The sequence below is a fragment of the Ranitomeya imitator genome, chromosome 6 (assembly GCF_032444005.1).
Source record: "Ranitomeya imitator isolate aRanImi1 chromosome 6, aRanImi1.pri, whole genome shotgun sequence".
NCBI lineage: Eukaryota > Metazoa > Chordata > Amphibia > Anura > Dendrobatidae > Ranitomeya > Ranitomeya imitator.
This window is the reverse complement of record NC_091287.1, coordinates 448731752-448746200: the sequence shown is the minus strand read 5'-3', so window position 1 is coordinate 448746200 and position 14449 is coordinate 448731752. Positions and strand designations below refer to the sequence as shown.

Genomic DNA, 14449 nt, shown 5'->3' with positions numbered 1-14449 from the left:
GGAGGAGAGCAGAGAAGCAGAGCACAGCGCTGGAGGACAGACGGCTGTTGGTAAGTATGTAGTGTTTGTTTTTTTTTTACTTTTAGCATGGTAACCAGGGTAAACATCGGGTTACTAAGCGCGGCCCTGCGCGTAGTTACCCGATGTTTACCCTGGTTACCGGCATCGTTGGTCGCTGGAGAGCGGTCTGTGTGACTGCTCTCCAGCGACCAAACAGCGACGCTGCAGCGATCCGGATCGTTGTCTGTATCGCTGCAGCGTCGCTTAATGTGAAGGGGCCTTTAGTGTAAAGCCCTAGAGACGCCCCTTGTACACTTCTATGAGGATTTTGAACCCTTTCTCCCTTACAGTATCTATAACACCAGTTGGATAAATTATTGGAACTGCTCAATGAGCGTCTGGAACCACAGCTTATACAAATCTAATATGGGTTTTTCAATCTGCACTGTAAGAATACATTTGCTTCTGGTTATCAATTGTATGTACTATAAGAGCTAACAAACCTATTTTATACAGTAAAAACCAAGCAAGAAAGTGTCTCCAGTCCTTCATTCCTCATCTTCGGCCAAAGTGGCTGATGTTGCTGGCCCATATGTGACTATAAACTGCCTCAGTTGTTGATGGTATTCTCTCAGGTAATGATCTCTCTGCTGTAAACTATGCTCATCTGTGAGCTCAACCGGGAAGAGAGAATGCTGGGACACACCAAACACCGAACTTCCTACAGAAGAAGGAAAACAATGTCAGTGCATCAACAGGTGGAATGTGCAGCTCATTTTGCCAAATGTAAAAGCACACCCTAGTACTATGTTGTAATACATGTAAATAAGTAGCTGGATACAAATTTTCCATAGTTGTTTATCTGGGCAGTTTTTAAAGTATTGTAGTCTGGTGATTTCTAGGGGCATGTAATTGTAGATATCACAGCTGGACAATATATTGTGAAAACCTTACAACCACTGAACATGTATCTGTACGTAGTGGTTTCAGGTTGAACAATGCTGTGGGAATTTGCCTTGTTTACACCGATAATTAAGATATATGGTTAGAGATGACCGTGCTGTAGATTAGTAACTATGAAGGATATACCATATTTTTCGGACCATAAGACGCACCTAGGTTTTAGAGGAGGAAATTAGGAAAAAAAACTGAAGCAAAAAAAATGTGGTCAATTCTGTAGTTAAGATTACCTATCCTGGTGAATATGGTCCCCTCATCCCTGTCCTGGTATGCATGGTCCCATTCTTATTCTGGTGTGATTGACTGGCCCTATCCCCTTGCTGGTGTGATTGATTGGCCCCATCAGAATAGATTAAAAAAAAAAAAAAGCTTTACTCTTACCTTCCTCCACTCCCTCGCAGTGTCCTGCTCCGCTGCCAGCAGCTGATTAATGCTTGTAAGCAGCTCATGGCAGGGACTTCATGCGCTGCTCACAAGCAGAGCACAGCTGCCGGAATACTCACGGGGTGGTCATCAGAGATCGCGGTGAGTTTCCATTCCTCTTCAGTAGCGCACAGTGTCGACCGCCGGCCCCAGCAGGAAGCCGGAGGCTATGTGTGCCGATACTTAAAAGAAATGAATATTCACACTCGGCACCTTTTTGTGACTTGCTTTTTTCCACTTTGAGGGACCTCCCACGGGAAATGTTGACCTAGTACAATACGAGCACCTTCAGTTCCGGAAGCACTGGGGCCCTCGCCTTCCAGATCTCCAAAGATTAAGGTCTTGATCACTACCTCCTGGAACTGAAGGTACGACGTTAAAGGGAACCTGTCACCTGAATTTGGCGGGACTGGTTTTGGGTCATATGGGCGGAGTTTTCAGGTGTTTGATTCACCCTTTCCTTACCCGCCGGCTGCAATATTGGATTGAAGTTCATTCTCTGTCCTCCATAGTACACGCCTGCGCAAGGCAAGATTGCTTTGCACAGGCGTGTACTATGGAGGACAGAGAATGAACTTCAATCCAATATTGCAGCCAGCATGCAGCCGGCGGGTAAGGAAAGGGTGAATCAAACACCCGAAAACTCCGCCCATATGACCCAAAACCAGTCCCGCCAAATTCAGGTGACAGAGTCCCTTTAAGCATTGCCATCTGCACGGCCAGATTCTTGTACCACACCTTGACCTTCCCAAAGCACTGTACAGCTGGAGGACTTGATCAGAGAGATCAACGCACGCACGCACCCCCCCCTGTTTTTGTTGTACCCCAGTACACAGTCCAGTTTGCAGACCTGCGCAGTGGTACCTTGTACAGTGCCGAGGGTGCTGCCATTACCATGTATGGTGGTCAAGAAAAAGACATTCCTCTTGTACTTGACCACCAGCAGGTGGTCGCTACATTGGGCTCTGCTGTCACTCCTTCTGAGCATCTGCCCAATTAGCGTTTTTGGGAGGCCTCTCTGATTTTTGCGGACAGTACCACAGGCTGCGGTACCTTGTGCAGAGAGGGATTTGAAGAGTGGGATCCTGGTATAAAAGTTATCCACGTAGAGGTGATAACCTTTATCCAGCAGTGGGTGCACCAAATCCCACACAATTTTCCCACTCCCACTCCCAGGACCTAGGGGCATTCAGGGGGGTTCTATCCGAGTGTCATTACCTTCATAAACTCTAAACCTGTGTGTGTGCCCTGAGGTACTCACACACTTTATAGAGTTTAATTCCGTACCTAGCCTTACTGGGCAGGTGCTGACAGAATTTTGAGCCTCCCTTTGAAATGAATTAAGGACTCATCCACGCAGATGTCCCTTTGCGGCAAACTTTGTGAAGTGTTTGATGACCGGCCAAACTTTGAGCAAACGGTCAAAGTTGGGGTCAACTTGGGGAGGACACTGCATTGTCAGTATAATGCAAGAATTTGTGGATTGCTGCAAAATGTGTCAGGGCAAGGTCCATACAGGGTCAGGAATAGGGATGTTGGTTCATCTTCTGTCCTGGGACATCTGTGTGACCGTTCATCAGCACCTGAGGAGGAAGAAGATGAGGAGGATGAATCTGAAAAAGAAATCTTGGATCCTCTCCCTTGGTATCAGTGTCAGAAGCAAGGAAAGCATATGCCGCCTCCTCCAATGAATAGTGCTTTTGATACGAACAGGACAATTTATTTTTTTTTTTATGCATGTGGTGGTTGTGTCAGTACTTTACTTAACGGTTTGTGTGAGAGAGATAGAGCTTGGTGTAAACTTTGTTTGAAAAGAAAAAAAGCAGTAACCAGGGAAAAAAAAGGGGAGTGAAAAGTGTAAAACAGGCACGAGCTCTGATGCGCGAACTGCATCACTAATCAAAGCTCGGCGGCTGCTGGATGTGCACTAGGGGGTGGCGAAAGAGGGGTGTTAAAAAGAAAAGTGGATAATAGCAGACACAAACTCTAAGTGAACTGCGTCACTAATCAATGCTCAACGGCTGCTGGATGTGCACACGGGGGGGGGAAGGGGGTGAAAAAGAAAAGTGGAAAAAGCGAGCATGAGTGGTGAACTACAGTATGTCGCCAATCATCAAGCTCAGCGACTGCTGGATGTACACACGGGTATGGTGGAGGGGGGTAAAAAGGGAAAATGAGAGATCGGACAGGGATAATACATTTTATTTTTATATAGCGCTAACATATTCCGCAGCGCTTTACAGTTTGCACACATTATCACTGTCCCTGATGGGGCTTACAATCTAAATTCCCTATCAGTATGTCTTTGGAATGTGGGAGGAAACCGTAGTACCCGGAGGAAACCACGCTAATAAGGGGAGAACATACAAACTCCTTGCAGATGTTGTTCTTGGTGGGATTTGAACCCAGGAACCCAGCTATCCACTGAGCAATGTGCTGCCCACGCCACGGATCAAAACACACTTGTTGTCTTTCTTCTCGCTTGTCTTCTTCTGTTCTTTGCTCTTCTTCAGCTGGGATTGTGGTGTCCACAAAGCCCAGCACAGCGCAGGTCCTGTATAGTGATTGCTCTGCAGAAATCCCAGCTACTGTGAGGACCTGTAGCGCAATCACAGAGCGGTCGCGTCGCTGCTGTGCCCTGTCATTGGTGCGATTGATGACGACATCGATCGCACCAATCAGAGCTGGCTCTGGTGAAGCTGGCATTGCCAAGCAACGGCCTAGGATTGACACTCTTACAGCTCCGATCTTAGGCAAGTCACGGCGCGGTCACACCGCAGCTGTGCCCTGTGATTGGTGTGATCAATGTACTTGTCAATCGTGCAAATCTGCGGGTCCAGGCCATGCCTGGCGTTGGCAGGCACCTGTCCAGGATCAGTGCTTTTACAGCTCCGATCCTAGGCAGGACACAGCACAATCGCACAGATCCGTCAGCGGAGAAACCTAAAAGCTAAAGCTCTCAGAATACAGTGATGCAAAAACAAATTATTTTTTCTATAAAATATGTTTTGCTGCATTTACACAAAAACTTAAAAAAAAGTTATATAAATGTGGTATCGCTGTAGATATACTGACCCGAAGAATAAAGCTGCCAGATCACTTTTTTACCACATGGTGAATGGAGTAATAGTAAAAAAAAAAACCTGAATTGGATTTTGTTCATTCTGCCTCCAAAAAATCATAATAGAGTAAGTAAGCAATCAAAAAATGTTGTGTCCAAAAATGGTACTAATAAATAAGTTAGCTTAGCTTTCAAAAAAACAAACCCTCACATGACTGTCAGGAAAAAATATGGAAAAACTATAACTCTGAAAATATGGCCATACAAAAACCTTTTTTTTTTTTTTTTGCAGAAAATAAGCATCTTTTAGTGTGTGATAGTAGGCAATCCTAAAAACCCGATCTGGTATCGCTGTAATCGCTCCAACCTGGAGAATAAAGTCATCTAATCACTTATATGGCGTAAACAATAAACAGAACCAAGTCTTGACCTGCTGTTGATTTCTTCATTCTGCTTCTCAAAGATTGCTGTAAGGCTCGGCTCACATTTATCCTGCGTTCTATGCTGAGCGCTTACACCAGGGTTTCCGTGCTAACCTCTGAAATACGGGATTCAGATTGAATCCCCCGTGGAAAATTCCCTATAGTGATTGGAGACACTGCTGACTGTCTGGTCTAAAGTTATATGAAAAAGTTTGGGCACCCCTATTAATCTTAAGCTTAATGTTTTATAAAAATTGTTTTTTGTACAACAGCTATTTCAGTTTCATATATCAAATAACTGTTGGACACAGTAATGTTTCTGCCTTGAAATGAGGTTTATTGTACTAACAGAAAATGTGCAATCTGCATTCAAACAAAATTTGACAAGCATCCACATGTTTAGCATTTCTGTAGCGATGATAGCCTGCATAATTTATGGGGTCCATGTCTCCAGAAGAACAAACTAGGCACAGTGTACAGGCACTACAATGGACTAGGCATTACAATGGCACATTTGTAATTTTTACTCAGCAATATTCACAGCTGCTTGTTTATGGAAAACACCTATGGAGTCAAAATCATCATTACAACTCTAGAAAAGTACCCAGAAGGGTGTAATTTCCAAAATGGGGTCAGTTGAGCAGGGATTTGCTCTTCTGGCACTTAGGGGCTCTGTATATGGTGTCCTCAAACTATTCTATGATAATTTGTTCTCCAAGAGTCTCGCAGTATGGCTATGCAGTACCATACAGCCACCTAAGGGATATTGCCACGTTCAGTAGAAATTGTGACAAATTTTGGTGCCATTTTTACCCATTTCCCCTTGTGAAAACGTAAAATCTGTGGCTAAAACAAATTTTTAAAATGTAATTATTTTTTCTTTACTGCCCAATTGTATAAAATTATTTGAGGGGGGTGTTTGCTGTTCTTGCACCTTAGGGGATTTTCCATTGGGTCATGGTACCTGCGAACCATTCCAGCAAAATCTTCACTACACTATAGCACCCCTTTCCTTTTGAGCTTTATTCTGTGCCTAAAAAGTATTTCCCAATTACATGTAAGGTATTGGCAAACTCAGGATAAATTGTACAACAAAGTATACAGTCAATTTTTCCTATTAGCCCTTATAAATCTTTAAAACTTGGGGCTAAAACAACATTTTATCTAAATCATTACAGCAAAATTTGAACTCCCAATATGGCGCTTCTTCCCTTTTGAGCTTTGAACTGTGTATCAAATGTAGTTTTTCAGCACATATGGGATATTGGCATAGATAGGAGAAATTGTGTAATAAATTGTACCATTCAAGGGTTGATGATATTCTTGAATTTGGTTTTGAGCACTTTGAGAGGTGTAGTTTTAAAATAAATGTTATAAAATAATTACAAATTTAAAAAATGATGCTCATGTGAAGTAGACATGTGGTAAATGTTATTTATTAACTATTTTCGGTGATGTAACTATGTGGCTTAAGGTCATAAAAAATCAGTTTGAATATTGCAAAATTTTCAAATTTGTCAAATTTTTTTTATTTTGATAAATAAACGCAAGGATGGAGAGTGGCTAACACATTGCAAACATATACCGTATTTTTCTTGTATTACTCAATGTCACCCTATGTGCGCTTGTCTCCTGTCTTTCCTTTCATGTCAATTAATACACACTTGCTAAATGTTAATATGCACAAACTAATACTGTACAAAGATGTAAGCATATTTCTTTTGCACTTTAGAAGTTTAATTACCATGTTTCATAGTAAGAGAGGCTTCAAATAATAAGATGGCTATCAAAGCATCTTCTTCTGTCACCTTTTTTCGCAAACTTAACTTTGCATGTGCTTCTGCTATTGAAGATCTGGAATGAATAAACTGTGTTCAGTTTAAAGAGTAACTAAACTTTTAGGAAATCTTTTTCTCATATGCTTTGATCTAGCTACACTTCTCTGCTCAGAATTATAGTCCAGAGACTCCTGCCAATTGTTTAATGGAAGTGTTCTGCTCAGGAGATGGGAGGGCACAGCACTGCTACTGCCTGAGCACGGGCATACATACAGAAGCAGTAGAATTTCATAGGACTTCTACAATCCCATTTGTGTGCTCTTCTATCTTCTGAGCTGCACAATTCTATAGGCTCTTTTGAGCAATCAGTGGGGGGTCTAAGGATCAACGATCACACATCGTGTGGAAGTCCTAGATTAGTCCGAAAAAGCGAAGGCACAGCAGCCTAATAGTGGCCTCTTATTGGCTGCAGGGCTCACATGGCACAACAATATCATGTGAGCCTTAAGAGACCCGGCGCCAACATCAATGGAACTGCGCTGGTACGGAGGTGAGTATAATATGTTTTTATTTTACATTGGCGATTGTAGTTTTTAAGAAGGGTTTCTCAGAGTATTAGATAGCCCCATTAACATGTCCTATTCTTATGTAGGAACAGTCTATAATTTTTACAAAAAAAATCTGCTTTGTGAATATAACCTAAGATATGTTCTACTGGGGATGCCTACATCAGCGGCTATCATCCTGTGTAGCATACTGCAAGGAAAAAGTAGCACTACATACTCTCCATTTAAAAAGTAACCATCATTTTAATTTCATAAATCAATAGTATATGTGAAAATAAGAAATTTTGTCATACATCTTATCAGAAAAATGCACTTCACTCTCTGCTAGGACTGATCATTCTTTTTCAAAATTCCCAATTCTTTTGTGATTACTTTTCTGCCCAATGATGACAAAAGTATTCTAGGAGTGATACCATTATTGGCTAACCACAAAATTATATGTTTGCAATCTTTCAGAGCACAGTGGCTCCTTCTTCAGGCAAGATTACAAATACTTCTTTTGTAAAATCAGTATTCAGTGAAGACTGATTGTTACATTACTGAGATAGGAGATGCCAGTTAGTAATGATAAGATTCTATGTAGAGAGGAGAAGGGAGGAGTTAGAGGCAATAAATATTATTAAAACCAACGTATCTCCTACCTCAGTAATGTAACAATCTGTCTTCACTGAATACAGATTTTACTTGTGAATTGAAAATGACTGATCAGTCTTGACAGAGAAAGAATCAGATTTCTCTGATAAGATATATTACAAAGATTCTTTTCTTCACATGGACTATTGATTTATAAAATAATAAATAATAATTAAAACAACGGTTACTCTTTAAATGATCATGTGATGCATAGTGACTTAATTTTGTCATTTTGACTTTCTGATACTTATATGAGTGGGGGAGCATGCTCATTTTCACCAAGGGCCACATAAGCATTATTATGGACTCCAAATGGCCACTTGTAATTATAAAAGCTCATGCAGACGTCCGTGCAACATGGTTTGAGCATGGGATGCAATGGGAGCTGTGTGTTGGTAGTAGGGCCATAAGATGACTATCCCTGTGCAGTAGGGCTATAAGACAGCTTTCCCTGGGTAGTAGGGCTTTAAGAAAGTTGTCCCTGGGTAGTAGGGCTATAAGACAGCTGTCCCTGGATCGTAGGGCCAAGAGAGCTGTCCCTAGATAGTAGGGCCAAGAGAGCTGTCCCTAGATAGTAGGGCCAAGAGAGCTGTCCCTAGATAGTAGGGCCAAGAGAGCTGTCCCTAGATAGTAGGGCCAAGAGAGCTGTCCCTGGATAGTAGGGCCAAGAGAGCTGTCCCTGGATAGTAGGGCCAAGAGAGCTGTCCCTGGATAGTAGGGCCAAGAGAGCTGTGCTATACCTCAGAGTCCAAGATGGCCTACTACCTGTGCCAAGTACTTGCTGCATTTGCTCTGATTCAGAAATGGAACCACACAAAAGTGCTGGCTGACTGCATGTACGGTGTTCACTTTTTGTGCTCGCTGACTGCGTACACTGCATTCACAGTTTGCACTGGCCAACTACGTGTACTGTGTTCACAGTTTGTGATGGACTGCATGCACTGTGTTTACAGTTTGCACTGGATTGCATGCACTGTGTTCACAGTTTGCACATGCTGACTACATGTATTGTGTTCACAGTTTGCACTGGCTGACTGCGTGCACGGAGTTCACAGTATGCGCTGGCTGAATAAGTGCATGGAGTTCACAATTTGCGCTGGCTGACTGCATGCACGGAGTTCACAGTTTGCGCTGGCTGACTGCCATTAGGTACCGGGATGAGATCCTTAGATCCATTGTGAGACCATATTGCAGGGGCAGCGGGCCCTGGGTTGGTTCTGATCCAGGACAATGCTAGGCCTCATATGGCTGAAGTGTCTCATCAGTTCCTGCATGATGGAGGCATTGATGCTATGGACCGGCTTGCCCATTCCCCAGACCTGAATCCAATCGAGGACATCATGTCTCCTTTCATCCACCAATGCCACTTTGTACCACACACTATCCAGGAGTTGACTGATGCTTTAACCCAGGTCTGGAAGGAGATCCCTCAGGACAACATTCGCCACCTCATCAGGACCATGCCCAGGTGTTGCAGGGAGGTCATACAGGCACATGGAGGCAACACACTACTGGCAAGCACATGGAGGGCTGTGCAACCCTCCCAAAGAAATGCCTCTCCACATTATTACTAACCCACTGCCAAACCAGTCATGCTGGAAGCAGTTATGGGCAGCAGAACATTCTCCATGGTGTCTCCAGACTCTGTCACATGTGCTCAGTGTGAACCTGCTCTCATCTGTGAAGAGCACAGGGTCCAATGTCAAATCTGCCAATCTTAGTGTTCTCTGGAAAATGACAATCACCCTGCAATGTGTTGGGCTGTAAAGCACAACACCCACTTGTGGTCACCGGGCCCTTATACCACCCTCATGGAGTCTGTTGATGACAGTTTGAGCAGACACATGTATGTTAGTGGCCTGTAGGAGGTCTTTTAGCAGGGCTTTGGCACTGGTCCTCGTGTTCCTCCTTGCACAAAGGAGGAGGTAGCGGTCCTGCTGCTGCATTGTTGCCCTTCTATGGCCACCTTCATGTCTCTTGGTGAAATGGCCACTCCTGGTATCTGCGCCACGTTTTGGACACTGTGCTGACAGACACAGCTACCCTTTTTTCTACAGCTCACATTGATGTGCCATCCTGGAAGAGCTGCACTACCTGAGCAACTTCTGTGGGGTGTAGACACCGCTTACTTTACAGTACTTCTAGGGGTGAGAGCAATGACAAAATGCAAAAGTGACCAAACAAGGATGAGAACAGAGAAATGATCTGTGGTCACCAGCTGCACTCCTTTACAGGGGTTGTCTTGCTAATTATCTATAATTTCTACCTTTTGTCTGTTCCATTTGCTCAACAGCAGGAGAAATTGATTCACAATCGGTGTTGCTTCTCACAGGTGAGATTGACTTGGACTTACATTGATGTTTAAGTGTTCCCTTTATTTTCTTGAGCTGTGTATATACATGGATTTTCTTTCTAGGTTTGAGTGTGAAAATTCTGTGCATGTTACAGCAGCAGCTGATTAAATGGGATCTCAACAGAGACAGCTTACCATTATCAAAACACAGGTCTTTCTAAACTTTTCAATGTGTGGATTTGGTCTAAAAATTTGTGTGTTTACACAATATATGTGTAGTTGACTGTAATATATATAAACCTTATATGAAGACTTACAGATGTCTTAGAGCTGATGTTGATATTTTGGATCCACTTGAGTCGGTTCTGACTCTCCGACTTGCCAAATAATAGCTATGAAGCAATTTTTCAGCTTTGGTGCTAACTGTCACATCCATATTTTTTGCATACGCAATAAGCTACATGGGTAAAGAAAAGTGAGTTACAGTTTGAAAACATTTTGTTTTTTGTTTTTTTTTAAATCTTAGGCATGCCAATAAAGATTTCTAATAAGTTGATTATAAAAGTGGTACTCTGGGGAGATCAAAATGTACTTCAAGCCACAATCTTTTTAAATTAAAGGCTCATCAAGATTGCAACTCTTGAGTGCTCCCCTTCCCTTATGGGATACTATGTTGGAGATCGGAAGGCCTGGCCAGCTTTCAGCTACTTATGCAAGCTATCTCCCATATCCAAGACTTCTATCTACAGTCAAAGGATGTGATTTGTATCTTGCTCCTTGGGCAAGCCATTTCCCTGACCAAAGCTTATCACAGGCTGTGTGTAGCTTTATTTTTCCCCCTCAATATTCCTGCTGTTCTATACAGCCAAGATTATACAGTAGCCTGTAAACGTTTGGGCACCCCTGGTCAAAATTACTGTTATTGTGAACATTGAAGCAAGTTGAAGATCAAATGATCTCTAAAAGTGCTACCGTTAAAGATGACATATCCTTTACATCTTAGGCAAAAAAAAATTACATTTTAAAAACTACAAAAGGGAAAATAGGCCAATGCAAAAGTTTGGGCACCCTGTATGGTTAGCACTTCGTAGCACCTCCTTTTGAAAGTATTACAGCTTCTAATTGCTTTTTGTAGCCTGACAAGAGTCTTTCAATTCCTGTCTGAGGGATTTTCATCCATTCTTAAATGGAAAATTCTTCCAGCTCTGTGAGATTCCTGGGTTGTCTTGCATGCACTGCTATTTTGAGTTCTAGACACAGATTTTCAATTAAGTTAAGTTCAGGCGACTGAGGGCCATTGTTTGGGATCATTATCATTTGTAGAAGCCATCCTCTTTTCAACTTCAGCTTTTTTACAAATGATCTCATCAGGCCCGTATTTGCCACTAGGCACTTGAGGGCACGTGCCTAGGGCGGTGTGATGTGAGGGGGCGGCACCTGAGCAAGTTTAAAAAAAAAAAAAAATTTTTAAGTCCGGGGTCACCCCATAAACCTCAACCCCGGCTGCTGCAGGGGGAGGGGGTCTCGGGCACAGGGCTGCCCGCTATCAGGGCATTACGTGTTAGTGCATCTGGCGTCCAGAAATGGGTGCTGTACCTTTAAGCAGCAGCAGGCAGCCCCAAGTGCATCATGGTCCTGACGCCGGTCATGTGACACCCTGCGCGCTCTTCTTAACCCTGCTGTTCTGTTGGTCAAAAATGACCGACTTTGAACTTCAATATTCTTTAAAATATTCAAGATGCGGCTCTGAAACCCGTGGCCGACCGACCCATCCTCATTTAAGTCAATCAACCACAAGTTTCAGAACCGCATCTTGAACACCCCAAAAAATACCAAAGTTCAAAATAGGTCTCCCCAGACCGAACAGAACAGCAGGGTTAATGTAGGAGCAGCAGACTGCAAAGCTGAGCAGCATGTCATGTTTGTGGGAGAAGATACTGAAGTCGGCAGTGAGCAGGGAGAGGAGGCGGGCAGTGTGTGAGGACTCAGAGGAAGCTGCAGAGAGGAGTGAGGTGAGAGAGGAGACGGGAGTCTGCTGATGTGAGTGAGGAGAGGGGAGGTTGCTAAGGGGAGAATATGAGAGGCTGGAGAGGAGATGTGAGGGGAGGCTGCTAAGGGGAGGATATGAGAGGCTGCTGAGGAGAGGAGATGAGAGGCTGGTGAGGAGAGGGGAGACTGCTGAGGAGAGGAGATGAGAGGGGAGGCCGCTGAGGAGATGAGAGGCTGGGGAGGAGAGGAGAGGAGAGGCTGGAGAGGAGATGAGAGGCTGGTGAGGAGAGGAGATGAGAGGCTGGTGAGGAGAGGGGAGGCTGGAGAGGAGATGAGAGGCTGGTGAGGAGATGAGAGGCTGGTGAGGAGGAGAGGCTGGTGAGGAGCAGAGGAGATGAGAGAGTGGTGAGGAGATGAGAGGCTGGTGAGGAGATGAGAGACTGGTGAGGAGATGAGAGGCTGGAGAGGAGATGAGAGGCTGGAGAAGAGATGAGAGGCTGGTGAGGAGATGAGAGGCTGGTGAGGAGAGGGGAGGCTGCTGAGGAGATGAGAGGCTGGTGAGGAGAGGAGATGAGAGGCTGGAGAGGAGAAGAGAGGCTGGTGTGGAGAGGAGATGAGAGGCTGGTGAGGGGAGGAGATGAGAGGCTGTGAGGAGAGGGGAGGCTGGAGAGGAGATGAGAGGCTGGTGAGAAGATGAGAAGCTGGTGAGGAGGAGAGGCTGGTGAGGAGGAGAGGAGATGAGAGACTGGTGAGGAGATGAGAGACTGGTGAGGAGATGAGAGGCTGGTGAGGAGATGAGAGACTGGTGAGGAGATGAGAGACTGGTGAGGAGATGAGAGACTGGTGAGGAGATGAGAGGCTGGTGAGGAGATGAGAGGCTGGTGAGGAGATGAGAGGCTGCTGAGGAGATGAGAGGCTGCTGAGGTCGCTGCATCTGGCAGGGGGAGGCTAGGGGAGGCTGCATTTGGCAGGTGGATGCTGCATCTGGCAGGTGGAGGCTGCTTACGGGAGTGAGGAGAGGCTGCTGAGGGAAGTCTGCGTCCTGCATCCAACAGGGTGAGGCTGAAGAGGGGGTTCCCTTTAGAAATCTGTCAGCCAAACCTTGCAACCATGGCAGAATCAACTGACCATGTAATGTGTATGAGATTCACCAGATTCTCACATGACAACTGGAAAGGTTTGCTAAGGCTACTTTCACATCAGCGATTTTCTCCGTTCGCGGCAGATACTGCAGTTTTTCCGCATCTGCAGCGTAACGTATCAGTTACGGGCCGGCAACTCTGCGTTCGGCCTCATTCATTCCCTATGGGACTTGCAGACATGTGCGGCACTTGAGGTTTTGCACTTGAGGCGAGACAAAAAAACACTGCTAGCAGCATTTGTTTTTCCTGTTGCTGCAAGTACCGCATTTGCCGGATCGCGGCAAAACCGCAAGTGCCGCACATGTCCGCAAGTCACATAGGGAATGAATAAGGCCGAACGCACTGTTGCCGTAAGTGATCCATTACGGATGCGGAAAAACTGTCGGATCTGCCGCAAATGTCAAAAATCGCTGATGTGAAAGTAGCCTAAGTCACTGCCGATAGTGTCATACTCACCAATGGGGGAGGCAGCACGAAAAGGGCCTAGGGCAGCAGAAACTCTAAATACGGACCTGGATCTTATGTTTGCATCAAGAATTTGTTGAGGTTTCATTGAATCCATTCTTCCCTCTACCCGTGAAATTTTCCCCCTGCCATTGGTTGCAACACATCCCCAAAGCATGATTAGTCCCACCCCATGCTTAATGGTTTGTGCGATGTTCTTTTCCTGAAATTCTGTGTCCTTTTTTCTTCACACATACTTTTGATCATTGTGGCCAAAGTTCTATTTTAACCTCACCAGTCCATCGGCCTGGTTTCCAAAATGCATCAGGCTTGTTTAGATGTTCTTTTGCATACTTTTGATGCTGAATTTTAAAGGTAAGGACACAGTAGAGGTTTAGTTCTGATGACTCTTCCATGAAAGCCATGTTTGTGCAGGTGTCTCTGAACAGTAGAACAATGCACCACAAATCCAGAGTTTGCTAAATCTTTCTGAATAACTTTTGCAGTCAAGAAGGGGTTTTGATTTGCCTCTCTAGCAATCCTACATGCAGCTCTCACTGAAATTTTGCTTGGTGTTTCAGACCTTATCTTGACCTCCACTGTTCTTGTTAATTTTTGAATTGCATTTCGAACTGAGGAAAGGGAAACTTGAATATGCTTTGCTATCTTCTTATAGCCTTCTCCAACTTGCACCATTTTCATTTTCAGAGTGCTAGGCAGCTGCTTAGAAGAACTCAT

At 44.3% G+C, this 14449-nt stretch overlaps 1 protein-coding gene across 1 annotated transcript in view; it reads right to left on the bottom strand.

Annotated features, from left to right (window-relative positions):
• Positions 1 to 248: 248 nt before the first annotated feature.
• The window catches only part of MCMDC2 (minichromosome maintenance domain containing 2), a 94693-nt gene continuing 80492 nt past the window's right edge, over positions 249 to 14449 (bottom strand). Inside the window, exons 12-14 of the mRNA XM_069728965.1 lie at positions 10454 to 10593; positions 6611 to 6720; positions 249 to 721 (exon numbers count right to left, since the gene is read on the bottom strand). Of these exons, the coding sequence (XP_069585066.1) occupies positions 549 to 721; positions 6611 to 6720; positions 10454 to 10593 (423 nt within the window). The 3' untranslated portion in view covers positions 249 to 548. The remainder of the gene's footprint in view (positions 722 to 6610; positions 6721 to 10453; positions 10594 to 14449) is intronic.